This window comes from Macrotis lagotis, chromosome 1, assembly GCF_037893015.1.
Source record: "Macrotis lagotis isolate mMagLag1 chromosome 1, bilby.v1.9.chrom.fasta, whole genome shotgun sequence".
Lineage (NCBI taxonomy): Eukaryota > Metazoa > Chordata > Mammalia > Peramelemorphia > Peramelidae > Macrotis > Macrotis lagotis.
In genome coordinates, this window is record NC_133658.1 from 910,728,346 (window position 1) to 910,755,672 (window position 27,327).

The 27,327-nt window shown below is 37.4% G+C and overlaps 1 protein-coding gene across 1 annotated transcript; it reads left to right on the forward strand.

Annotated features, from left to right (window-relative positions):
• The first annotated feature begins 4,112 nt into the window (after positions 1–4,112).
• On the forward strand, positions 4,113–27,299 carry LOC141508841 (vomeronasal type-2 receptor 26-like). Its single transcript, XM_074217821.1, is given in 8 exon segments — positions 4,113–4,514; positions 8,588–8,815; positions 11,003–11,126; positions 14,103–14,538; positions 14,540–14,980; positions 17,283–17,472; positions 19,300–19,458; positions 27,186–27,299. Coding segments are annotated over 8 exon segments (2,094 nt in total).
• The last annotated feature ends 28 nt before the right edge of the window (positions 27,300–27,327 follow it).

The following is a 27,327-nucleotide window of genomic DNA, read 5'->3' on the forward strand; positions in this document are numbered from 1 at the left end:
GAAGGAAATTTCAACTGAGGAAATTTATTTTAACAATTTTATTTAGAGTTTTGAATTCCATATTCTCTCTTTCCCTGCCCTTTCTGCTCCCTGAGATAGTAAACAATGTGCTAAAGGTTATACATGTGTAATTAGGTAAATTATTTCCAAATTAATAATTTTTACAAAAGACTCAAAAGTAAAAAAGAAAGAAAGAAAATGAATGATAGCATACTTCAAAGTGATTTGAAACAATATCAATGTTTTCTTTGATTATTGATAGTTTGCTTCAATATTAGTCCTTTGGGATTGTATTGGATCATGTATTCCTGAGAAATCATTCACAATTCTTCCACAAACAATATTGCTGTTATCATGCATAAAGTTCTCCTGCTTCTGCTCATTTCACTATGCATAAGTTCATGTAAATCTTTTCAGGTTTTTCTGAAATCATCCTGCTTGCCATTTTCTATAGCACAATAATATTCTATTACAATGATATACCACACCTTGTTGTGAAGGGATGGTTATCCCTTCAGTTTTCAATTTTTGGCCACTGCAAAAAGAGCTACTATCAATATTTTTATACAAATATGTCTTTTCCCCCTCTTTTTTGGATATCTGACCTAGCAGTATTGAAGGATACACAGTTTTTTAGCCTTTGGGGCATACTTCCAAATAGCACTCCAGAATGGTTGTAACCTTTCACAATTTCACCAATAGTGTAGTAGTTTCAACTAGAAATATTTTTTGCTATAAATTACTTTGATAACAGTCTGATATCAAAGATTCATAGGGAAATTATATAATATGTAATAAGAAAGAATAAGAAGTATTAAATAATGTGCATAAGCTATTTACAAATGAAGAAATTGAAACCATAAATAACCATTTGAAAATGCCCCAGATCCCTAATGGTAAGAGAATTGTAAATACAACAGCTGTAAGATTTATTTCACATGATTCAGATTAACAGAGGATTCAAAAATATCAATTAATGACAGTGTTGTGAATGGACAGACACACTGATGCACAATGGACTGGTGGTTGCAAATTGCTCCACCCATTCTGGAAGGAAATTTGAAACTTAACTCCTAAATTACCAAACCATGTGTACATAGCAATTAGTATATATTCCCCTCTAAAAGAAGGGTCATAAAAAGAGGAAAAGGATCCAAGTGTACAAATAACTACAAAAACACATTTTTTTATCATTGTTGTAACCAAGACTGGAAATAAGATGGGAGCCCCTCAACTGGAGAATACCTGGAAAAACAAAACTTGTATATGAAAATAAGAAAATATGAATATGATAGATTTAGAGAAACTGGGAATACTTAAAGAAATTAATGCAAAGTGAAAAGAGCAGAGCCAGAAGAACAATGAATAAAATTGTGTAAAGCAAAGAAACTTTGAAGACTTCACAACTTTGATCAATGTAGAACCATTTAGGACTTTAAAGAACTCATAATGATGCATGCTTCTTGCCTCTTTCTTTAGAAAGGATGCACTAGATATGGGGGAAAGAGATATTTTCAAACGTGGCCAATATGATGATTTTTTTTTGCTTGTCTTTGGAAGAGACAGTATGGTATAATAAATAACATGAAATCTTTAAAGCCAGAAGACAATGTTTAAATCTCATCTCTAAGTAATATTACTCTGTAAATTTGAACAAGTTGCAAAATTTCTCAATTTTAGTATGAAAGATTATATATTGAAAAGATGCGCGACAAACCTGGATAAATCTCATGATTAACAAATTATAGATCAAATATCAATTATATGCTGATTTCTATTGGGAATCTCCCCCCCCTTGGGTGGGAAAAAGAGTTTGTTTATAACAATAGAAATGTCAAAAAAGAGAAAAAAAGAAAGGAAGGAAAGAAGGAAGAGAGGAGAGGGAAGTAAGGGAAGGAGGGGGAAAGAGAGAGAAAACATAGGAGGGAAAGAAAAGGAAAGAGCAAATAAGTAAAAAATATTAAAATGATCTGAAATGAGAATATTCAGCAAGAAATGATACTGAGGGTAATTTTGTTACTATCAAGATAAATATTAATTCTTTTAAAAAAGATATGTAATAAAAGTTCATATTCTCATTCCATCTTTTTGCTTCATTTTATATATACATATATATATATAGAGAGAGAGACAGAGAGAGAGAGAGAGAGAGACAGAGAGAGACAGAGACAGAGAGAGACAGAGAGAGAGACAGAGAGAGAGATTAACATTTTATGTGAAAGATCAGGGGATGTTTGCCTAAATGCTAGATGGTATAGTAAATATTTATTAATATTAGAAGTTGATGTAGTGACATTTATTAACTAAATGGTTTTTGCACATCTTTTTAAAGAAATATTTCATTTCTTGTCCAAAATTATACAATAGTTTCTACCAATCACGTTTTTTTGCAAGATTTTGAAATTTATAGTTTTCCCTCTCCATCCCTTCCCTTCTCCCTCCCCCAAACAGAAGGCAATCTGATAGTCTTTACATTTGTTTCCATGATCCGCAAATATCAAAATTGAATGTGTTGAGAGAAAAAAAAACATATGCTTAAGGAACAAAGAAACATTAGAGATAACAAAATTATGTAAAACATAAGACAATTTTTAAAAAAATTATTTATTGAAGGCAGTGGGGTTAAGTGACTTGATCAAGATCACACAGCTAGGCAATTATTAGGTGTCTGAGGACATATTTGAACTCAGGTCCTTCTGAATCCAGGGCCTGTGCTCTATCCACTGTGCTACCTAGCTGCCCCTATAAGGCAATTTTTTAAAAATTGAAGATAATGTTTGGTCTTTGTTCAAACTCCACAGTACTTTCTCTGGATACAGATGGTATTCTCCATTGCAGACAGCCCAAAATTGTTCCCGATTGTTGCACTGATGGAATGAGTGAGTGCATCAAGGTTGATCATCATCCCATGTTGTTGTTTAGGTGTACAAAGTTCTTCTGGTTCTGCTCATCTCACTTGGCATCTATTCATGCAAGTGTTTCCAGGTTTCTCTGAAATCCCATCTCTCCTGATTTTTAACAGAACAATAGTGTTCCATCACATACATATATCAAAATTTGTACAGCCATTCCCCAATTGATGACCATCCCCTCTATAATTCTTTGAAACTACAAATAGAGCTACTATAAATATTTTGTACATGTGGGGTTTTTACTCTTTTTCATGATCTCTTCAGGATACAGACCCAGTAGTGGTATTGCTGGATCAAAGGGCATGCACATTTTTATTGACTTTTGGGCATAATTCCAAATTGTTCTCCAGAAAGGTTGGATAACTTCACATCAGTTCCACCAACAATGTATTAGTGTCCTAGATTTCTTACATCTCCTCCCACATTGATCATTGTCCTTTCTGGTCATATTGACCAATCTGAGAGGCATGAGGTGGTACTTCAGAGATACTTTAATTTGCATTTCTCTACTCAGTAATGATTTAGAGCAATTTTTCATATGACTATGAATAGCTTTGATTTCCTTATCTGAAAATTAACTTTGCATATTCTTTGACCATTTGTCAATTGGGGAATAGTTTGTTATTTATAAATTTGACTCAATTCTCTATATGTTTTGGAAATGAGTCCTTTGTCAGATACACTAGTTGTAAACATTATTTCCCAATTTACTGCATTTCTTTTGATCTTGGTTAGTCCTGGGACTTGTTATTTCATCCCTAGGAAATGTCCTTTCCTTACAGATCAGCTATGCATCCAGCATAATCAGTTTGAGTGACAAGACCAACTTTCCTTCATTCCTAAGGACAATTCCCAATGACCAAACTTGGATCCAAGGTATTGCCCTCTTGCTAAAACCACTTTGGATGGAGTTGGGTAGGAATTATTTCTCATGATGATAATTTTGGACATCAAGGGAGTTCCTTTATGAGTGCTGAGCTAGAGAAGTTTGGCATCTGCTGGGAATTCCTCATTGATATTCCTACTTTTCAGTTTCCAGAGAGAGTCCAACAAGGTTTATATATGTTGAAAAAATCAACAGCTAAAGTGATCATTGCAATTCTAAGTACTTGGACTTTTCTTAATTTCTTTGATTTCTTCTCAATAAATAGTAATGCTGGAAAAATATGGATAAGAAGTTATGTCCAATGGAATGAGCTGATGAGGTACAACCCAGATGTTTGTCAGATTATCAGCATCTCTCCTCCTCCACCAATTCAAGAGTTTCCAAAGTTCTACAGCCATCTTCATCCATATAGGGCATCAGAGGACATCTTTGTAAAAATCTTTTGGGAAAATGCCTATAACTGTACATGGAAGAACCAGGATCCTAGTTTCATGGGGAACAGTGGAAAGACTGGAAGAGGTCAGCTCTGCACAGGATCAAAGCACCTACAAGATGGTCCTGCATTCAATGTGCGAAAACTGAGCATAGCCTACAATGCTTACAAAGCAGTGTACATTATAGCCCATGCACTCCAGGACCTGAGTTCCTGTGAAGTAAGAGACGGACCCATTGGAAACAGGATGTGCCCAAATGTTAAGACCTTAAGACACTGGCAGGTGAGAGAACTCAAGTAAGCTATAGTTATATAAGTATATAAATTCACATACATATATGTATATATTTATATATATATATAATAATGCATATATAGACATTTATTATAACCATGCATTTGAGATGAAAGCATACTAGTAACTCTTGAAAATAAAGGAAATTGGGGCAGTTAGGTGGTGTAGTGGATAGAGCACCAGCCCTGGAGTCAGGAGTACCTGAGTTCAAGTCCAGCCTCAGACACTTAATAATTATCTAGCTGTGTGGCCTTGGGCAAGCCACTTAACCCCATTTGCCTTTGAAAAAAAAACCCTAAAAACAAGAAAACAAAGGAAAAAATGTGACAATGAGTATACATCTCAGTTGAATAAACAGCATAAATAAAAAATTGTTTTTGACGGGTGAGAATGGTGGGATAAATCTAATAAGATTCAAAATAATATCAATACATATAAATTATTATGCTTGGACTTCAAAATCAAATAAATTACATGCTAGATAGAGAGGAATATTTAGAACTATCTAGTGTGAAAAGGGCTGAAGTAAGGGAAAAACACCACAACAAAACCTTTAGAACTATTCCAAAGTGGACAACTTCAAGAATAGGCTCTGTGACAACTTCTGTGGTACATCTTATACAGGATTCCCCTGAGATGGATGTTGTTATTATTGCTTAGTTATTAGCCATGTCTGACTCTTTATGACTCCATTTTGAGTCTTCTTGACAAAGATAATGGAACTGTTTCCTTCTCTAGCTCATTTTACAGATGAGAAAACTGAGGTAAACAAGGTTAAATAACTTGCCCAAGGTCATATAGCTAATATACGTCTGAGACCATATTTGAACTCAGGTCCTCTGGACTCCAAGGGTGACACTTTATCCACTGCATCTCCTAGTGTCCTTTCTGGAGATATGGGTTAGAGCAAATTGCCACTGGGAACCTTTGCAATTCAAAAATTCTATGGAGCTGATTTTGTGACCCCAAGTTTTCTGTGCACCAAAAAAGTTTACGTGAGAAATTCTTTTTAACTACTTATTTATTGTCCAAATCTGCGGTTTTACTTGAGCATGGACCTCCCATGAAGGGCATCAATTATAAAAGGACATTTATTGAGAACATTCAACACAAATAGTAGTTATAAAACATTCCCCCCAAACTCTTACATAAAAGTTTCATGCAGAAAGTTAGATCAAACTTTGGGTAAAAAAGTAATGAGGAAAATCTGTGGAAATCAGGTAGAATAGAGGAGTAATCAAAACCTTTGATTCTGGAAGTCCTTTTCTCTCTTTGTGGACTGATAGGATTTCACTTTGGATGAGTCCCTCTGCAGAACTCTGAGGACCAGTGTCTTTATTAAGCTGATAAGTAGTATTATTTCTCCATCTCACAAAGTTGAGATGTTGGCTAGCTGTCATCCTTCATCATTTAACTTGTGCCTTCTCTATCATCTTCCACTGCTTTCTTGTTCAGTGGACTCTGAAATAGTTTCTAGTTGCATTTGGGTCCTCTGATGGCTATTCAACCATTCAATATTCTCATCAATTCCATTTCTGCATACTCATTTACCTGTGACAGCGAAAGAGGAAAAGATAGAGGTATCATGTGTTCATCAATCCAGACCAGCTGATGACACAATGTAATTTATAGTTATTTACTATAGTTCTCACCTAACTCACTTGTATGAATTAAAAAAAATCAAAAGATAAAAATGCTGTTACTTACGTTGTTACTTCTGTATACTAACTCACTTCAGGTTTAAAAAATCATTATTAATTCTTCTGTTCACTCAGCCAATTGGAAGACTTTTATTGTCATCCCATAATCTCTCCTATTTTGGGAATAGTCTCCCCATAGCTTTTTACTTGGTCACTTATAAAAGAGCATATGATATTCTAAGGATTAGACTCTCATTGGCAAGTCTCCAGATTGTAGTCATATAATTGTGGGTAAAAGACTTCATCTTTTGTCCTGAGAGTTGGCTTTTGAGTTGTCAAGACATGAGTTCAAATTTAACTCTTGACACTTTCTAGCTATTTGAGTTGGCCCAAGTCATATAATTCCCCAAAGCTTTTAGGTAACTCAAAAGTTATAAATTAAAGAAAAGGTGCTAATCTCTGATGGAAGAGGGACTTCATTCTTTTGAGAGCTTTCTATATCAATGACTTCATAGACTTCATCCTTCTGTTTGTTACATATCTGGTTTAAAAGAGGGGCAGGGGAAGGGTTGAAAAATGCAATGGTTTATTGGATTATAACAAGGTATTTGATAAGGTCTCTCATGCTATTTTTATGGAAAATGTCGAGAAATATGAAGTACATGACACTACATGCTAATTGGATTTTCAACTATTTGAAAAGCTAATTCCAGTGCTTAGTAGTTAATGGTTTGATGTTAGCTTGAAAAGAAGTCTCCTGTTGACTGCCCCCGAGATCCAGCCTTGGATCTATGATCTGTCATTTTTATCAAATGAAGTGGATGAAAGCATGTATAACTCATTTATTAAATTTTCAATAGACATAAATCCATGATAAATGGCTATTATGTTTCATGAGAAAGTAGTAGCCTCAAGAGATTCAACAGGCTAGAAAGAGGGGGGAATAAGTCTAAGAAAGCCAAGTATGAATCTAGATGAATATAAATTCTTACATTTGAATTCAAAATTACTCTCAGAAATATAATATAGGGAAGAAATGATTGATGATAATGAAATCTGGGGTTGCAAAATCAGTATAATATCATGGAAATAGCATCTAAAAAGTGAACTCTATCATAAACTACAATTAAAAATACACAATAGCTGGTTAGTTCCACTGTCCTTTGTCCCAATCAGATAATGTATGGAGTGTCATATTCAATTCCAGGAAGCATATTGACAAGATAGAGGATCACTAAGATCAAAAAATTCTTGAATTCTGGAGCACAAAAAACTAAGGAGTCATGGTTTGTGGTTGTTCAGTCCTTTCAGTCACATTTGACCTTATTACAACATTTAGGGTTTTCTTAGCAAAGATACTGGAGTGGTATGCCATTTCCTTTAGTAGCTCATTTAACAGATGAAGGAACTGAAGTGAACAGGTTAAGTGAGATGACCATGGTTACACTTAAGAGTCTAAGAATAGGGGCAGCTAGGTGGCTTAATGGATAAAGCATAGGCCCTGGAGTCAGGAGTACCTGGGTTCAAAGCTGGTTTCAGACACTTAATAATCACCTAGCTGTGTGGCCTTGGGCAAGCCACTTAACCCTGTTTTCCTTGCAAAAAAAAAAGAGTCTAAGAATGGATGTGAATTTGGGTCTTCCTGTCTTCAGGACCAGCCTTTTATAATACTGTACCAACTAACTGATGGTGGTCATAAAATACTTGGGATCTTGAGTTTTGAGTTTGTATATCATCATCTTATGACAAGCCCTCTTGAAAGACTGAATTGAGTTTTTAGAACTCTCTTCAGTCACAAATGGGCAAAGGGAATCATAGGGATCTAAATAAACTTTGTGAATTTCATCTGAATTTAAAGCACATTCTATGCTATGTGGAGAAGTTAATTTTAGGTGAGTTTTAGATTCATGACCACTTGGAATATCTTTTTATTTTCCACTGTTCTATTTTTATTATTCCCCATTTATTTGCTAATTGATTTCATGCTAAGATGGAAAACAAATAACAATTATGTAAAGTTTCCAAGTACACATGTTTTCTGCGCCAAGGTTATGTTAAGCACAGAAAGGCAGGACACAACTGGTTTCTGATTCAAAAATTGCCAGATCCACTTAGCTCTCGACAAGTCAACTCTATCCTGAATAATGAGGCAAAGTTTTGGGGTAGATGTATACTGACTCTCAGAAATAGATATTTGCTTAGAACTCAATTATTAATCCAAAGGACACACATAGATGACTAGTTCATTTTGCTGGACAGAATGAGAAGCTACAATTGTGACCAGTGAATTGGATTGCTATGGTTTTGCATCTCATGGAAGAATTAATTGTGCCTTTGAATAATAGGTTCTTAATATAGATGCCTGTAAAATGGAGTGAGATTCAAGTCCAGTTCATTATTCTCAATATCTCCTGTCTGCAGCTCTTGCCATACATCAAAAAGGTACGTTTCCAGACACCTCAGAAAACTGAAGTTTTTTTCGATGCTAATGGAGATCTACTTTCTGTGTATGGAATTCTGAATGTACAGAAAAACTCTGAAGGCTTCTTTGACCTGGTCAATGTTGGCTATGTGGACTGTACAGCCCCACATGGAAAAGAAATTACCGTCAATAAGAGTATGATCCAATGGATAGGAGGAAAAACCCAGGTGAGTCATAGTAATATGGTAGGAAAAATGAGACTAAGTTACTTGACAACTGCGATTTTCTCTGAGCCGCACTTCTACAAAAATCGGGAAATGACTTTTTATGCTATTTGACTTGTAGAGCTACTTCTTGGAAAGGATCTTTGATCTCAAAGGTTCTATAGCATGATGAGTGGTAATTATCATTCTTGTTATAATATCAAAAGTCAGTTCAAAACCCAAAGAACTCTCACATTTTCCATTGCCGTGGAGTTTCCTCCCATGATCTCCTTTACAAATGGGCTCTGTGGCCTAGAGCCCCTTTCCCCCAATCCAGGTCACCCATGATAGTCTACCGCAGCCCTCCGCCTGGCAGGGGCTGCTCGGGAGCCACCACTAAGGTTTACATCATCACAAGAAGAACAAGCAACATGGCAGCAATCCCGTCCAGTGGTTCACTTGCAGCAACCCATGATTACTACTGAAGGCGTCTGGGTTCCACTTCCAGCAACAGCTTCTGTGGAAGTGCTGAGTACTCTGGGGAAGTTATCCCCCACTATCCAGGTCTTCCTAAACCAGACCCAGGCCACTGGTGAGCAAGTTTCTTCTTTGGAAAGTCGAATCATCCATTCATGACAACTGTATTGGAATCCCCAGAGAACTCAGGAACTTTCCAGGTTGCTCAAGGCACGATCACCTGTGACCTGGCTCAGGAGGCCATGAGGAGGCAGCATGTCAGCGAGCCCAGTAAAACCAACATTGGGCCTTCTGCATGAGCAGCAGAACCCTCCTTGCTGCTCCTCCCGCTTCTGAAGTGTGCTAGGCATCAGAGCCCATTTCCCCCTCCTCTCCCCTCCCCTCCCCCTCCCCTTTCCTCTCCCACCTATTCCCTTAGAATAGACAGGCTGTTTAAGTGTAGAAGTAGTTGCAATGTGTGTGTGTGTGTGTGTGTGTGTGTGTGTGTGTGTGTGTGTGTGTGTGTGTGTGTTTAAAAGGAAAACAAAAGCAAAACACCAAAAATCAAATAAAAGAAACTACACTTTTTTTTTACTATCTGAATCACCTATGTGCTTTCCAGCAGTCTCAGTAACTTCGTTTACTTTATTCTCAACAGAAACTAATAAACTTTGAGCAGCCTTTAAAAAAAAAGTCAGTCCAGTGTACTCTACTGCTTATGGAAACTGCATAATGCATACAGAGTACTGAGGGCATCAGCAGTGGATGTTTTCTAGTTAAGTGAATTCAAAGGCAACTTGAGTGCAATTCCCCTTACTTGGAGCAGAAATGAAAACACTTCAGCCCATGGAATATTAAATGCAGTCAACCGAGAAAACTGATAGGAGTAAAAACCAGTACAAGGGAGGTTGGAAGGGATTTCAGGAGTTAAAGAAAAAGGGCAGGATCATATATTCTTTAATCATAGAATTTCAGATTTCTACTGAATCTCAGCATGTATTTATTCAAACCCAGAGATTTCTTTTTAAATTTTACGACAAAAAGAATTTTTTATTCAACCATTGCTTGAGTTTTTCTTATATTAAGTTCAAATTTACCTTTTTTCATCAATTTAATGCAAAATAAGTTGATACAAAATAGCTTGAGAGTGAGAACCCTAAGAAATAGAAGCATCTGAAAAATCAGGCAGAAAGAAGTGTTTGAGTTAGTCTTGAATAAAAGAATTCAATAACCCTCTTTTTCTTTCCTAAAAAAATTTGTGTACATTTATCAGGGTGGGGGGAGGACGAATCAATGAGACAAAGATAAGGATGGAATACAGACCAGAACCAATGCAATGATATGGAGACAGAAAATGGAGTATTACAAATAAGGATAATAGAGAGGGCAAATCTGATTGAATCTCAGTGTGCAGAAGGGAAGACAATGTCTACTGAGGCTACAAAGCTAGGCTGGAAATAGATAGTGAAGGTTTTTAGAGGTTAAGTAAGGAATATATATTTTAACCTAGAGGCAATTGGGAAACCCTGGAGTTTATTTTATAGGGGATAGACATGATCAGGTCCATGTCCTATAGAGTCCCACAAAGTATATATTCCATGTATCTATTCCTAAAGTGACTAAAAACCAGCCTTTTCATCAAATTGATCCAGGTAAGTCATAGAAATATTGCTAAGCCATTGTGCCACCCCTAAAGAGGCAAAATGGTTTTTGTAATTTCCCTAAGTAACATATGTGTGTTCTCCTTCCTTGCAGGTTCCTCAATCCATCTGCAGTGAGAGTTGCCCTCCAGGGTCCAGCCAGGTCCCCTCAAAGGGATGGTCCCATTGCTGCTTTGATTGCGAGCCCTGCCCAGAGGGACAGTTTGCGAAGCACAGAGGTGAGAGCACCTCAAGGGGAGAATGCCCCATGCCATTCTGCTTTAGGGAGCTTTGGGCTCCAATGGGAGAACCACAATGACAATAAGGAACAAAAATGAAATGTACATAGAGGTGGTGGGTGGCTTCTAAAATATTTTCATATGGCTCTTCCTATATACATATTGATTGTGAAAATTGGAGAAAGTCACTGAAGCTCTTAAGTTCTGTGATAACTAAGATAATAGGGTGCAGAATAATCACTGATTTCCATTGGTTAAAGGAGTTTCCACCCAGGAATTCTCCAACCTAATGAAGTTAATTTAAGGTAAGGATAGAAAGGAAGGATGAAGCGGAGGACATGGAGGAAGAAGCTTAAATAGTATAAGGATTTGTGATATCATGAACACAAGTACACATTCTGTCAATGCAGATAGTAGCAGTTCCACACTTTAGTAGATCTGAAGACAAAATAATAGACAATGGGGAACTTGCCCAGATTAGGGCTCTTAAATCAAAACATTCAGTTCATACAATAAGTATTGGTTATACATTTCTTAGTGACACAGGACCTGGACTAGGCAGTAGGACTAAAAAGAAAAAGAAAGGGGCAGTTAGGTGGCACAGTGGATAGAACCCCGATCCTAGACTCAGGAGGACCTGAGTTCAAATCCGACCTCGGACACCTAATAATTACCTAGCTGTGTGGCCTTGGGCAAGTTACTTAACCCCATTGCCTTGCAAAAAAAACAAAGAAGGAATCTCAGCTTTTGTTCAAGCTAATCCCTACCTGAACAGGATATGTATGACAAGTTTTAGCCTATCTGATAATATTTAACATATCTCTGACAAGTGGTTTCTGAACTCTGGTTGACAATTTTCAATGATGACTAATTAAGCAACCAGTGAGACAGTCCAGTCCACTTCTGCACCTTCAAGGTCAGGATTTGAAGGAACTTAGGATTTAGTAGGCACTGAAGAAGCCATATATATATATATATATATATATATACATATATATATATGTATATATATATATATATATATAATCAATGTCAATGTAGGCATGTCATTATATATGTTATATATATTATACATATAATATATATGTGTGCATGTATGTAGTATATGCAGATATTGTTGCTTGATTTAAGGAGGCTCAGGATAGGCATCTCAAACCTCTTTTTCCCCATCCTTTTTTTGGTATTACAAATTTATTTTATTTCTCCTTTACAGAACAAAACAAGTATTTCCATAAAATACAATTAAAAAAAGATGATTGCACATGAAACCGCAAATCTACTTGGGACAATTTGCCATTCTTTCCAAATATACAACAAAGTTTTCATATCAATTGTTTTTTTCTTTTCTTTCTTCCTTCCTTCTCACCCCTCATGAAAAATGAGGTGAACTGAGTCAAAAGAACACTGTATATAGTAGCAGCAATATTATTTTAAGAATTACTTTGTGATATTAAATCATTCTAATATAAATATACAAATTATAAATAAAGGACATACGAAGAAAGAGGCTATCAGCATCCAAAGAAAGAACTGAGAAATAGAAGTATGAATAGGATAAATTCATTGGATATATGTACATATATATATATATATATATGTGTGTGTGTGTGTGTGTGTGTGTTTATATATGTGTATTAGTGTATACAAATATACACATAAGCATATATACAGACATTTTGTATATATATATAAATATATAGCTATAGCTATAGATATGGATATACAGTCACCTATTTGTGTCTGATGGCAGCCATCCTCTATCCCTCCTTTTTCTAAAGTTTTTTTTGCAAGGCAATGGGGTTAAGTGCCTTGCCCAAGGCCACACAGCTAGGTAATTATTAAGTGTCTGAGGCCAGATTTGAATTCAGGTACTCCTGACTCCAGGGCCAGTGCTCTATCCACTGTGCCACCTACCTGCCCCCCTCTATCCCTCTTTAACAGAGACTTCAATCCTCTGTTATTCCTGCCAGGAGATGAAGCTGATGGTTGGGGTCACAAACTTGGCCCCTCTGCTCTTCTGAAAGAGAGAACGTATTGAGTTAGAATTACATCTATCTATTCCCTTAAATATAATTATCCCAGGGGATGTGATTTCCAGACTCAAGTTAAATTTCTGAACATTATTCATTATTGAAAGAATCAAGACCCCAGGTTTTATATCCAAGACTTGTTCCCTTTCTCACCTTCATCTTCACAGCTCTCCTCCATTTCCACTCCTCAAGCAGGTCTGGGGCATTGATCTTAACTGATGATGGAAGAATCCCATGCCAATGGACTTTGGGACTCAGATTTTGTGTGTAAACACACACACATATACATACATACATACATACACTCATCATACTCACACTCACACAGCAAAGCTGCCAACATCTGCATTGGGAGAGGGAATACATACATGTATGAATATAGTTGTTCAATTGTATACAATAACTTCAAAATCAATTTATCAAGATAAAGATGAATGATATAGATGATCAGTGTAGAAATAGATATGACTTGAGTTATCTAAAACAGATAGGAACCAGTTATCTACCTACAGTGCCTCATAAATGTTAAGTAAAGTGACTTAGAACAATTAAACTATAATCCACCGGCTGCTGAGGTAGAAAAAGAATCGTTCTTCAGGTAAGCAGCTTGGTATACTGGGAAAAGATGGATTTGAAATATTTAAGTTGATTCCCAGTTCCTGCATTTACTACTCATGTGATGGACCTCTCTGGCACCCAGGTCTCTTGTTCATAAAATAGATTTATTATGAATGGTACAGAATGTTCCCTCAACTATAATTCTATGTTTCTATGATCTTCTTCCCAGGAAGAGTTGAATGAAATGATATTTTCCCATGTAATAGTTCTAAAAGTCTGCTACCACCAGTGACACTGAGGACAGAACCTATGACCACAGTCTTAGAATTCAGAAAAGGGGCCTGCATAGGGACGAGGGAGTGAGTAATTATTGATTCTTCCCCAACAGATATGCAGCAATGTACAAAATGCCCAGAGGACCAATATCCAAATACACACAGAGACAGCTGCCTCCCCAAAGTCCTGACCTTCCTGTCCTATGAAGAACCTCTGGGAATGACTCTGTCTTGCATAGCTCTTGTCTTCTCTCTCCTCACAGTCACAGTTCTCTTGATTTTCATGAAACACCGAGGCACAGTCATAGTCAAATCCAACAACAGAACTCTCAGCTACACTCTGCTTCTCTCCCTCACCCTCTGCTTCCTCTGCTCCTTTTTCTTCATTGGTCGTCCAACCACAGTCAGTTGCCTCCTCCGACAGATGACTGTTGGAATCACCTTCACAGTGGCCATCTCTTCTGTTTTGGCCAAAACCATCATTGTAGTTCTGGCCTTCAAGGCTTCAAGGCCAGGAAGCAGGCTCAAGAGGGGCAAGTACCCGAGTATCCAACTCTGTTGTACTCTTTTGCTCCCTTATCCAAGTGACCCTCTGTGGAGTCTGGATAGCCATTTCTCCCCCGTTCCCAGATGTGGTTACTGACTTTGAGCCTGGTCACATCCTCATTGTATGTAATGAGGGCTCCATTACCACCTTTTACTGTGTCCTGGGCTACTTAGGTTTCCTGGCCCTAGGGAGCTTCATTGTAGCTTTCATGGCTAGGAACTTGCCTGACACCTTCAATGAAGCCAAGTTCATCACCTTCAGCATGTTGGTGTTCTGTAGCGTTTGGGCTTCTTTCCTGCCTGCCTACCAAAGCACCAAGGGAAAGACCATGGTGACTGTGGAGGTCTTTGCCATCTTAGCCTCTGGTGCTGGGTTGCTGATCTGCATCTTCATCCCCAAATGCTATGTGATTTTATGCAAGCCACATCAGAACACCCAGGAATGGTCAAAGCACCACCTTCATTCTAGGGGGGCAGTTTAACCTTAACATTAGGCCTCCTCTAACACTAATCATGTTCTAAGTATATATATATATATATATATATATATATATATATATATATATACACACATATATATATGTATATATACATATATACACACATATATATATTTATATATATATATGCACATATTTAATATGTTAAAATATTTTTAAAAGTAAACAATGACCTGAACATGACCAAGAAAAACTATCATCTTTAAGGATGAAGCTATGAAGTTACTGTAATTCTAATTTTTGAAGTGACAAAATATAGAAAGGCTCACAATAGTTCTATGAGGTGTGGAAGGAAGGGAGGAAGGAAGGAAGGAAGGAAGGAAGGAAGGAAGGAAGGAAGGAAGGGAGGGAGGAAGGGAGGGAGGGAGGGAGGAAGGAAGGAAGGAAGGAAGGGAGGGAGGAAGGGAGGGAGGGAGGGAGGAAGGAAGGAAGGAGGGGGGAGGGAGGAAGGGAGGGAAGAAGGAAGGGAGGGAGGGAGGAAGGAAGGGAGGAGGGAAGAGAAGGGTGAATGGGAGAAAATGAGAAAAAGAAAGAGGGAGGGAAGAAAGCAGAAGGGAGAAACTAAAAGAGGGAGAAAGAGAGGAAGTGAAAATGTGAGAAAGAGGGGAAGGGAGGAAGTAAGGAGGAAAGGAAGAAAGAAGGAAGTCACTTTTCTTCTTCCCTTCAAGGCAGCAAGCCTGAGAGCTCAGGATAAGTAGAACAAGATCTAGACACTTGTTCCACAATCCCAGCAGAGGAACAAAATAGAGAAAAGACAGAAAATATTGACATTATGACCAGGAAAGTTTGAAGGAAGCAAGGGAAACCTCCAGATTCATTATTAAAAGGTAGATATCATATTCCTAACTTGCATGTAAAAATGCAATTTTGCAAATATAGGATGAAGAAAGTAGGGTAAACAATAGATTACATGGAGGGAATTCTGGGACCAGAAGAGTGAGTGAACATTTAAAACAATATGAACAGAAAATTCCCACCTGCCAAAGTTAAAACTATTATAGGTTCATTTGAATGAAGCATTTTATGCAGAGGGAAGATTTGTTTACAGCCCCCTCCTTGTTCAGATGCCTTTGGTGTAGTATGGGCTCAATATTGGAGGCCATATCTGGGATTCATTGATAATGAAAAATGGAAGACTGTAAAGATGGAGTAATAGAAGTACATAAATGTACCAAAGTTAAATGTTAATGACAGCCCTATTTGTAGACTAGGTTGGGTAGTCAACCCTCTCTTGAACTGCTACAGAATCATTTTCCATATTAGTGTTTCTCCTGCGCATTAAAAAAAATCAACTGGTATTTTCTGATTTTTGTTGTTTGTTTTCAGTCATGTTGTGCTTTTTGTGATCTTATTTGGGATTTCTTTAGCAAAGATATTGGAGTAATTTGACATTTCCTTCTCCAGATCATTTTACAATTAAGGAAATTGAAGCAAACAGGGATGAGTGAATTGACCAGCACTTACAGCTAGTAAGTGTCTGAGGTCAGATTTGAACTCATGAAGAAAGTGTTCTTCACTTCAGACCCAGCACTCTATCAACTGTGCCACCTAGCTGCCCTAAATATTTCCTCCTGAATATTTGGTATTTCCTCATAAATTAATAGAGATAGAAAATATGTCAGAACCCCCCATTTAGCAAATTATCTAGAGATATTTTTTTCTCAGAAATTCTATCTCCTTCCTTCCTACCCTGTTTTTCTCCATTCTTTCTTTTTCTCTCTGCTCGTTTTTGTCTTTCTCTCTCTGTCTCTCTTCCTGTCTTCCTTCCCTCCCTTCCTCCTGCTCACATCCCCTGTATCACAGGACTCAGAGCATCACTTCTACCATCATCAACTTCATTGGTTATACAATTTATTAATACAACAATGCAAAGAAAGTTTAATAGATTAAACACTATATCACAATAAAAAATCACCATTGACAGAACCACCTCTAGTATCAACTGCAATTTATCACTTCTCCTAAATGCTAGAAATACTGTCCCACCATTCAACTCTCTCAAGAAAGCAGCCAAATATTCAATCAATGATAGGAACATTCCTGCTATGTATGTTCCAGGAACTATAACAAGAACTGTGAATCCAATGCAATGTAGTTTCTGCTCTGAGAAGTAATAAATGGCTATAGTTATATCTATATAGATAGATAGAGATGATATCGATATAGATATATCTTCAAACATTTTCTCAATAGTGAATCATGTAGACTCTCAGAAAATATAGTAAATCCTTTCTTTTTCTTTTAAAGGTCTCTATCAAGCCATGGCAGAAAACACTCTCAGTATCCTCTAGAGGATACAGTAGCAATATCCAAATCTCTAAAGAAAGTAAAGCCAGAGTTGTTCAATTGTTCTGTCCTGTTTCTCTTTGTGACCCCAGGGACTATGCAGGTTTACGTGAAGTTAAGTTTACATAATGAAGGCTTACTGGAGACAGTGGTAAATATTAAGGGTATTAGGGTTTAGGGGGTGACATGGTCCTCTCACTACTTCCAGAGGAATATTCAATAGAGCTAGAACAATTTAAGATGATTCATTTGAAGGAATAAAAAGCCAAGAATTTGAATTGTTCTAATGGAAAAAAGTGGGAAGAAAGGAATCTTGGAGGACCAGGTCTCAAAGTATTTTTAAAAGTAAAAAGTAGCAGCATTATTTGTGAACTGATCCAACCTTTCTGGAGAACAATTTGGAACTATATGCTAGTCACTACTAGAGCTCTATCCCAAAGACCATACAAAAGGGGAAAAGGCCCACATGTACAAAACTATATTTCTAGCAATTCTTTTTGTTATGGCAAAGAATTAGAAATTGAAGGGATATTCATTAATTAGAAAATGGTTGAACAAATTGTAGTGTATAAAAATGATGGAACACTATGTTTCTGAAAGAAATCAAGAGCAGCCAGATTTCAGAAAAGTCTCAAAAGACCTCCAAGACCTGATGCTAAGTGAAGTAAGCAGAACCAAGAGAACACTGTATACATTAACAGCAATGCTGTGAGATAATCATCTGTGATGAATGCAGTCCCTCTTAGCATTTGAATAAACAAGGACAATCCACAGCCAGATTAAAAAAACACAGCATCTGAATGCAGAACAAACCATACTAATGAAGCAGGGGAACACTGGGCAATGAGAAATAGGGAATCTTTTCCCTGTCTATATTAGAAAAAAATATTGTAAAGCAGAGAGGTTATAATCCTTTTCTTTCTGTATTTTTAAAGTACTTTCCCTTTTAGATTGGCTTTGTGAACCTTCATTTAGCAGGATACTGGTGAGGGGAGGCCAAGCTGGAATGTACCAGACACCAGACACACTCTGGAATGTACCCCTATGTTTTTGTTGATTCCAGGTTCAGGTATTTTTGACCAGATGACTATCTGGACTGGTTCTTTGAAGCCTAGGACATGTGCAGTGGATACAGCCTTGAGCCAGGCTTTAATCACTCCTTAAACACTGCCCTTCTCCTCCTACCATAGACAGCAGGTTAAAGGGTTTTCACCTTCTCCAAACTCTCCTTCTCTCTACACTGATTTGACTGGTCAGCCTCTTGTGTTTTCTGATGATGATCTGTTGCTATAACAACTGTGAAGCTTCCTCTGTGTGGCCACATTTGTGAAAGATTTCTTAATCCTTCATAAGAAGTTTAGCTGATCAGTTTTATTTTATTATTTAACCTTTTACAGTAATTTGTGAAATAAAATTTATGCCCTTTTATTCCTCTTCTGGGTCAAAAAGCCTTGTGTGAATTCATTTCTTGCTTTAAGGAATCCAGGATCTGTTGAAAGCCTCCACTCACCCTTTTATCACTATTTTTTAAAAACTTGTTTTATTCTTTTTTCTTTTCAGTCTTTCCCCCCTTTAGTTCTTATTCTTCTTTCACATGATTAATATGTTAAACATGATTATACATGTATAATCTATCTCAGATTGATTGCTGTCATGGGGAAGGGGAAGGAAGGAAAGAAAGTTAAAATTTGGAACTCAAAAGCTAACAAAAAGATGAATGCTGAACACTAACTTTTCATGTAATTAAAAAAAAATACATTAAAAAAGTACCACTACCAACTTGACCAAATTATTGCCTTATGTGCTGATTCAGAAAACTCCGGGGCTTGGGAATGGCAGTACCCCCTCAAAAAAAAAAATCAGAACTCCTTCTAGCCCACCCCAGGTAGTCTTATTTGTCAGGAGAAATCATGGAAGAGAAGGAACTCATCTTCCTCACCAATACCAGAATTAACTACTGGCTATCTGCCCTCAATAGGTAGATAAACATAAAAGCCCTGGGATTGGCAGCCTGTCCTCAGATCACTGGTCCAGCTTCCAGGACAACCTTGAGAAAAGCAACATCTATAGAGAAAGGTCAGACATGTTCCTCAATTTACAGCTAATTGCCTTCTTCAGGGCAGGCAATCCAGACCAGGTATCCTAAGAGAGACAGCAGGCAGTGTGTGCTGGCAAAATCCGGCCTCCACCATCACCTCTTAGCCTCTAGTAAAGACACCCTCGAAGGTCAAGAGCCTTGGCAATAGCCATCCTTCCAGCCTAGTGCCTGTAGCCACTTATACTGGAGGCAATTCCAGTGAAGATACAGCCTATGAAAACACAGTGAAGAAAATTCTCACCAGGGAAATCCTTGGTGCTTTATCAAATGTTTCTGATGTAAAGAATTATGAATGTAGCTTTGATCATGTTCAAATCTTGTTAATTGTGGAAGGTTGTAGGCTCCTGAGATGTAAAGTAACCGTGATTGTTGATTGTGATTGTATCCTGTCACCCCTTGGCTCTGTGGTTTTGTATCTTGTCCCCCATTTTCCTTTTCACCTAACCTTGACCACAGATACTGGCATGACAGGAAATAACATGTTGAACTTGGGGGTCAAGCATCTTAGGAGGAAGGACCAGTATGTAGCTTGCCATTGGAAGATAACTGGATCAAGGTGTGAGACCTACCACAAAAGAGTATTTAACAGGAAGTGTCTCTTCTTCTTTCTGTTTTCTTTTCTTCTTCTTTGACTCTAGCAGGATGAGTTTTCTCAAACTCTTTCTTAGGACACATGGAGCACCATGGGCCTCTCCTGTACCATGTGGCCAGACTAAGCCAAGTTTCATGGCTGCCTACCCTTTCTCCTCCTCCTCCTCCTCCTCCTCCTCCTCCTTCTCTCTCTCTCTCTCTCTCTCTCTCTCTCTCTCTCTCTCTCTCTAATTTCATCTAGCCTATTCTTAAAGTAGTTATTTGTAATAATTTGCTATAATAAAAATCCTGAGCAGTTTTAAATTCCCAGAGAGCTTGTGAATTCCTTAGCCTTTTCAGTGACCCCTGAATCTTCTGTCTTCTATCTCCAACTCTAATTAATAACCACCAACATTTATGGTGAGCAAGCCAGGATCACACTGAATCTGTCTGGATCTGTTTGGACATTGATGTGGTGAGAGAAACTCTGAATTAAGCTCTCTTTCTGGATCTGGCTAAACTGAACTCTCAGTAAACACCCTCCCTATTTTAGATTTCTTCCTTGTTCCTGGGAATTTGCAGGGGACAGTGGCTTATAAGATCCAGAAATGAGACCCTGAGTGAGTGGTATTTGAGTTGGCAGGAGATGGGATTTTAGGGATGCCAAACCCATTGTCAACTTGTGGTGACCATTCTCCCCCCTTCGTCCCGCCCATGGGATCCTTGTGTTTTGCAGCCCTCATATGGGTCTGCCCTGGGTTTTGTGTCAGACACTGACCAGTAAGGCAGTGCTGAGGTTGTGAAGTGATTTGTGAGCCCTTAGCACAAATTGTCCTTGGGGAATCCAAGAGTGCCCTGGGAGGATTTTTTTCACTGAAAAGTTTGTTTGGCTCTTTGAGAAGGGAAGTGGCTGGTTATAGATTCTCTCTGCCACCCTTTCTGGAGGGCAATCTTTATTTATGGTTCAACCTGTGCTCAACTTCTCTCTCTCTTTCTCTCTCTCTCTCTCTCTCTCTCTCTCTCTCTCTCTCTCTCTCTCTCTCTCACTGAGGAGAAAAAGAAGAAAAAGAGGAAAACACTCTCTCCCTCTCTGCAGTTCCCACCCCCCAGGATGGCTAGGGGGGGTGGGGAGAGAAAAGAGTTCTCACCCTTTTTAGGCTACAAAAGCTTATCTTCTGTCCCAGCTGGATTGCCACTCTAAACTACCAATAGGCAAGATCTCTCCCAAAAAACTTGTCTAGCTGGGTGAACAGTCTTTTCCTTAGATTTAACATGTTGTTACTAATTCCCCATCCCCTAAAGGCATTAGCTCCAGGTAGGGGCCCCACTCTTGAGAGGGGGAGAAAAGGGGAAGTGTGAGCAGATTGATTTGACATGCCTCCTGCTCAATTAGTTAAGGAAAAAAAAGAAAAGAAAAAAGGGGAAGACTGAATTTTTCTAGGACTAGGAAATTCAGATTTCATTTTTAATTAAGCCTGTGCTAAATAACTAATATCTCCAATAATGTAGCTATGGGCTATTTTAAAATCTTACTGTACATATGAGGTGCCTCAGGAAGTTCTAATTGATTTTAAACAATTATTTGTTTTGACTAGTATTTACAGGTAGGATTCAAAAATATCTTTGTGTGTGTGTTTGTGTGTGTGTGTGTGTGTGTGTGTGTTTAAACATCCACTGGATTGGAGAGATGGGAAAATATTTCTACATTTTAGTGCCAGTCAGGCAGAAGTCCAAAAATCTTACTTTGGTAAATTTGAAACTTTTGTACAAAAAGAATTGTCTCTCTGTTTGTGTCTATGTGTCTGAAACTCCCTTGTGTCTGTGTAATTCAGACCTGAAATAATCCCTGATTGTTAACTGAGCTCCATCTATGGTTTACATTTGCAAGTGTGAGTTACAACGTTTGTGTTATGAATACTTTCGCAAACACTTGTGAAATGATATTCCAACTATATTAAGCAATTGAGACTTGGAGTGTTCTCTTAGGCCTACAAAATGCAGTTACTTGGTAATTCATTAACTAGACTGGATCACTTATTGTTTCATTTCTGTGACATTGTAAAGTGCCCGACATGTCAGTTAGTTACTATTGTCTACTTCAGGTCCTGGAAATGAGTCTGAATTTCTTTTGATCTAAGACGCATTCATGAGACTTTGACAAGGGGCCTGAAGATCTTCGATAGGAAAGGTGCTCACCGTGTGGTTAAAAAGAAAAAGGCTTAATCGGAGAGTAATTTAGTCACCTTTGAGTTCAAAATATTGGGAAGTTCTGTAACAAATTTGGGAATTTATAAATTCTGCAATTTGATTTGTTTTGATGTTAAGCTAATATTGACTTTTTGATGGTAAAAGAAGAAAGTCTGTAATTTTTGTCACTCATCACATGGTTGTGTGAGGGAATATCCATCCATCCATCCATCCATCCATCCATCCATCCATCCATCCATCCATCCCTCTATCCATCTTTCTATCTACCCATCCATCTTTCTATCATCTATCCATCCATCCATCAATCTATCTATTTGTCTATCCATCTATCTACCTATCTATGACTGAAAGTAAAATATACTTATCTGTCATTTGAAAATAAGAAAATGTATCATCTAATCTGATATTTTTACATTGGTATTAATACTTCTGAACTATACATTTCTGATCAGAAATTAGTCTCTTAACCCTTTAACTAATAGTTATAAAATTTCACTCTGCTATCTCCTACAATGCCTTGTGCCAGTACTACGTGATCATCACAGTGATGGTACCAGGGAATTCCTAACCCAGTCAACAAAGCTCAAGGGACATTTTGAATAAGGAGAGAGAAGATCCTCTTGTTATTTGTAAACTTTTGCTCTCCAGCCTAAGTGAGATCCTTGTCAATAGTAATTTTGAGCAAATATAAGAAATGAGAGAATCATATTGTAAAACCATGTCATCTATGTGAAATCTCATTGGTTAGCTAATTCAGTTTTTATTATTCATCCTTCTTTCTGAATAAAATGCCTCAAACTTTGGTATCAAGGTTGGCATTTCTAAGGATGCCACCCACCCATGGTTATTGGTAAGATCCTAGAGGATAAAACTATGTGTAATCGAACCTTGTTATTCCATTTGTAGCCTAACAAAATTATGTTTAAAATATATCAATTTGAAACTTTGTAACATTGCCCAGCAATGTGTGGGGGTCTGTGAGTAAGATGTGGGAAAAAAAATCTTTATCAGTTATGTGATATGTTTTTGCAGACTTATAATTATGTAATTATCTCCTATGAACATATAAGCCATTTGCCTGGAATTAACACCTGATTATTTTTGTAAGGATAATGAAAAGGAATTCTCAAAACCCAAGACCATAATTTGGATTCCAAATATCACTAAATAATATATAATATAATGGAAGTGTTATTTTGTAAAATTTAATAGCTCATGTGTTTATTTTGTTTTTTTTAGTTTTTTTGCAAGGCAATAGGGTTAAGTGACTTGCCAAAAGTCACACAGCTAGGTAATTATTGTCTGAGGTCAAATTGGAACTCGGGTTCTCCTGACTCCAGGGCAGGTGTTCTGCTCACTGTGCCACCTAGCTGCCCTGATAGCTCATGTGTTAATTGATTTGAATACCTGGTTGTTCTTACTACTGTTTTATTATATTGTTATTAATAACATATGTTGGAAATTTGAAGTCACCTAAGATGTTCTAATGGTTTTAAAGAAAGCATCATGTCATGTGTCTTTTGAATATGGTTAGTAATTAAACAAATTTATGTATAGAAGTTCCTATCTGTATGTGTAAACTGTAATTAAACTGTGGTGGTTTGCTTTGGGGGAAAAGCACCTATGTAACATGGGGAAGATAAAATGATAGTGATCATTTGAGATTTCTCTGTGGCAATCTAATCAAAGTTGATGTTTAATTATTTTAAACCTAGTTAATAATTAAATGGGTTGATTGCAAAATATAGTTTATAAAAAAGTTTCAGTTCTAAATGTGAATTAGGATTATTGTATTTTTATATCTAAAATTCTTCTTATTGTATTTCATTTATAGCACCATCCTTAGGTACATAAGCAATAATTGAATTAGGATTATTTTCTCTGGATCTCTTCTTCCTAATTACAGCCTGGCCCACTCTTGATTCTCCTCAGTACTCAAACCACCTGAAGCTCTGGTTTTAGGTAATCACTGTATTCTGATATATTGATAATTGATCTGTCTGACATCAGGTATGTTAAAACAGAAAGACAGCAACATGCCAGTGAAGCCATTAAGCCTATGAGGTTTGACCTTAATGTTGCAGATGGAGTGAGTGGCCTTTGGGAGAAGGACCTCAGCCTCAGGTGATAGAGGCTTTTCTTAAAGGAAGCAGATCTGGAACCTGACTGATTAGAAAAGGATTGTCTGGAACCTTTGCCTGTAAAGGACATCTAAAACGTAAGGGAACATGTCTTCTTGTCCTTCCCTGCTCCTTAATAGCGGATTGCCATAATCATGCCAGGTGCACCATAATTAATTACCAGAGTGAACCATTATTTTTTTTTTTTTTAGGTTTTGCAAGACAATTGGGGTTAAGTGGCTTGCCACACAGCTAGGTAATTATTTAGTGTCTGAGGTCAAATTTGAACTCAGGTACTCCTGACTCCAAGGCCAATGCTCTATCCACTGCACCACCTAGCCACCCCTAAGAGTGAACCATTGGAACAATATCTTCTAAATCTTTAATAATTGGCAAGTATTTAGTCTTGGCATTCCTTTTTTTAACATAGGATTCGATTTTTTTTTTTATCACCGCTTCTCTTAAGGGAAAAGAATTATTGGTGTGGCTGCTTACACCAGGATAATGTCTATTGGTCTATCTTTTTAAACATCTCTAAAGGAGACCATCCATTCAATTAGAATTTTTGTTCATTCTAAATATGGCTAAAATTAAAATAGAAAATTTTGTTGCAAATTACTTTTTGGATAATGTGCAGTTTTAAAATGTTTATTCAGTACATACGGTTATACTATTTTTGAGCTTTTGGTTACAACTTAATGTGGCATCTATTAATGAATCTGTGTCATATTGGAACTCACGCTCTTATAAAGTATAATTTTTGCTCTTTATAGACCTTCTAGCTTTTTTTCTAATTATTGGACCTCTTTAAATACCATTCTCTGTTAAAATATCACTTTTGTTTTGCTCAATTTTTCCCCCTGAGTTCATTTCTCTGGGTTACCAGCTATACATCTCCAAGACCAGCTTCTGCAAGATGCCAGTCAGTTTTGCTAGTTCTGATAGCAATCATTCTCTGGACCTTGCTTCAATGCCTACATCTCCAAATGAACCCTGAAAGACCTAGAAAAATCTGTGTCCCAAATAATTTTGAAGGGGAGAAATGATGTAGAGAATTTTGAATGTGGCATTGATGTAAAAATCTTATTAATTGTGGAAGACTGTTTGCTCTTGAGTTATAAACTGACCTGGATTGTTGATTTATCCTGTCTCCCCTTGGCCCTGTTGTTTTGCATCTTATCCCACCATTTTCCCCTTCATCTAACCTTGGCCTTGAATGCTGGTATGACAAGAAATGACATGTTGAACTTGGGTGTCGAGCACCTTGGGACAGGAATGACCATTATGTAGCTTGCCATTGGAAGATATCTGGACCAGGGTTTGAGACTACTTCCCAAGCCCCTTGCCCAACCTATCAATCACAGAAGTATTTAACAGGAAGTACCGCTACTTCTTTCTTTTTTCTTTCCTTCTTCTTCTTCTTCTTCTTCTTCTTCTTCCTCTTCTTCTTCTTCTTCTTCTTCCTCTTCTTCTTCTCTCTCTCTCTCTCTCTCTCTCTCTCTCTCTCTCTCTCTCTCTCTCTCATTTGACCTAGCCTATTCTTAAAGTGATTAATTATAGATTTATAATGATTTGCTATAATAAAACTCCTGAGCAGTTTTAAATTCCCAGAGAATATGTGAATTCCTTCATCTTTTTAGTGACCCTAAACCTTCTGTCTTCAATCTCTAAATCTTTAATAATTGGCAACAGTTCCACATTAGAAATGGATAGGATTTCATCAGTGGAAATAGTATTAAAGAAGAGACCTTTCCATATGCTTTGTTGCTTCCACCAAGCCATTCCCAGTACTCAAAGTCCTTAGCTACTCCTTGAAAGAAGTTGGTCAGTGGCTGTTGCTAGTGTTTATCTAAATTTCTTGTTTCTAGCTTCTTTGTAAAGAGTTGTTTGCATTGTGTCTACCCCATTAGACTGTGTGGTCCTTGAGAACACAGACTCTCATTTACCTTTCTTTGGATCCCCATGGCTTAGCTCAATTAGTAGATGCTTAGAAATGTTAACTGAATGATGGGACCTTCTCATATGACATGTAGCTGAAATCTAACATTTCTTTTTTTTTTAGATTTTTTTATTTTTTTGCAAGGCAAATGGGGTTAAGTGGCTTGCCCAAGGCCACACAGCCAGGCAATCATTAAGTGTCTGAGACCAGATTTGAACCCAGGTACTCCTGACTCCAAGGCTGGTGCTTTATCCACTACACCACCTAGCCACCCCAAATCTAACATTTCTATGATTTCTTCTCTTTAGAATGGGAGTTTCTTTTTTTTTTTTTGAATTTTACAATTTTTCCCCTAATCTTGCTTCCCTCCCTCCATGGAAGGCAGTCTGATAGTCTTTACATTGTTTCCATGCTTATACATTGATCAAAATTGAGTATGTTGAGAGGGAAATCATATACTTAAGAAAAAAATAAACTATGAGAGATAGCAAAATCACATAATAAGATAACTTTTCTTAAAAAAATTAAAGTCTTCGGTCTTTGTTTAAACTCCATAATTCTTTCTTTGGATACAGATGGTGTTTTCCATCACGGATACCCTAAAATTGTCCCTGATTGTTGCACTGAGGAAATGAGCAAGTAGAATGGGAGCTTCTTGAGAGTAAGAACTAAGTTTCTTTTCTATTTGTATCCCCAGCATTTAATAAATCTCCTTTGGGAAATGATAAATCACCTACTACTGTGTCAAAATGACAAAAGAGAAATATTAAGGGAAATATTATCTGTGTTTGCCTGACATATCCTGGGCACCTCTGGTTTCCTTCCCATTATTATCCTGGGTCTCAACCCCTTCTGAGATGTAAATCTAGTGAGATAAGAGGAACAATCTCAACCCTTCCCCCATCTCTTCCCTTTTACCCTTCTCATAGCTTTCACCACATGGCCAAGGTGTTTGTCTGAACCAGTCACATTCAGGTGTCCACTCCCTAACTCCTCCCAGTACAGTCCGCATGCTGGCCTTCTACAAGGCTACCATGGACTAGGCATTGTGCAGAATTAGGAAGCTATGGG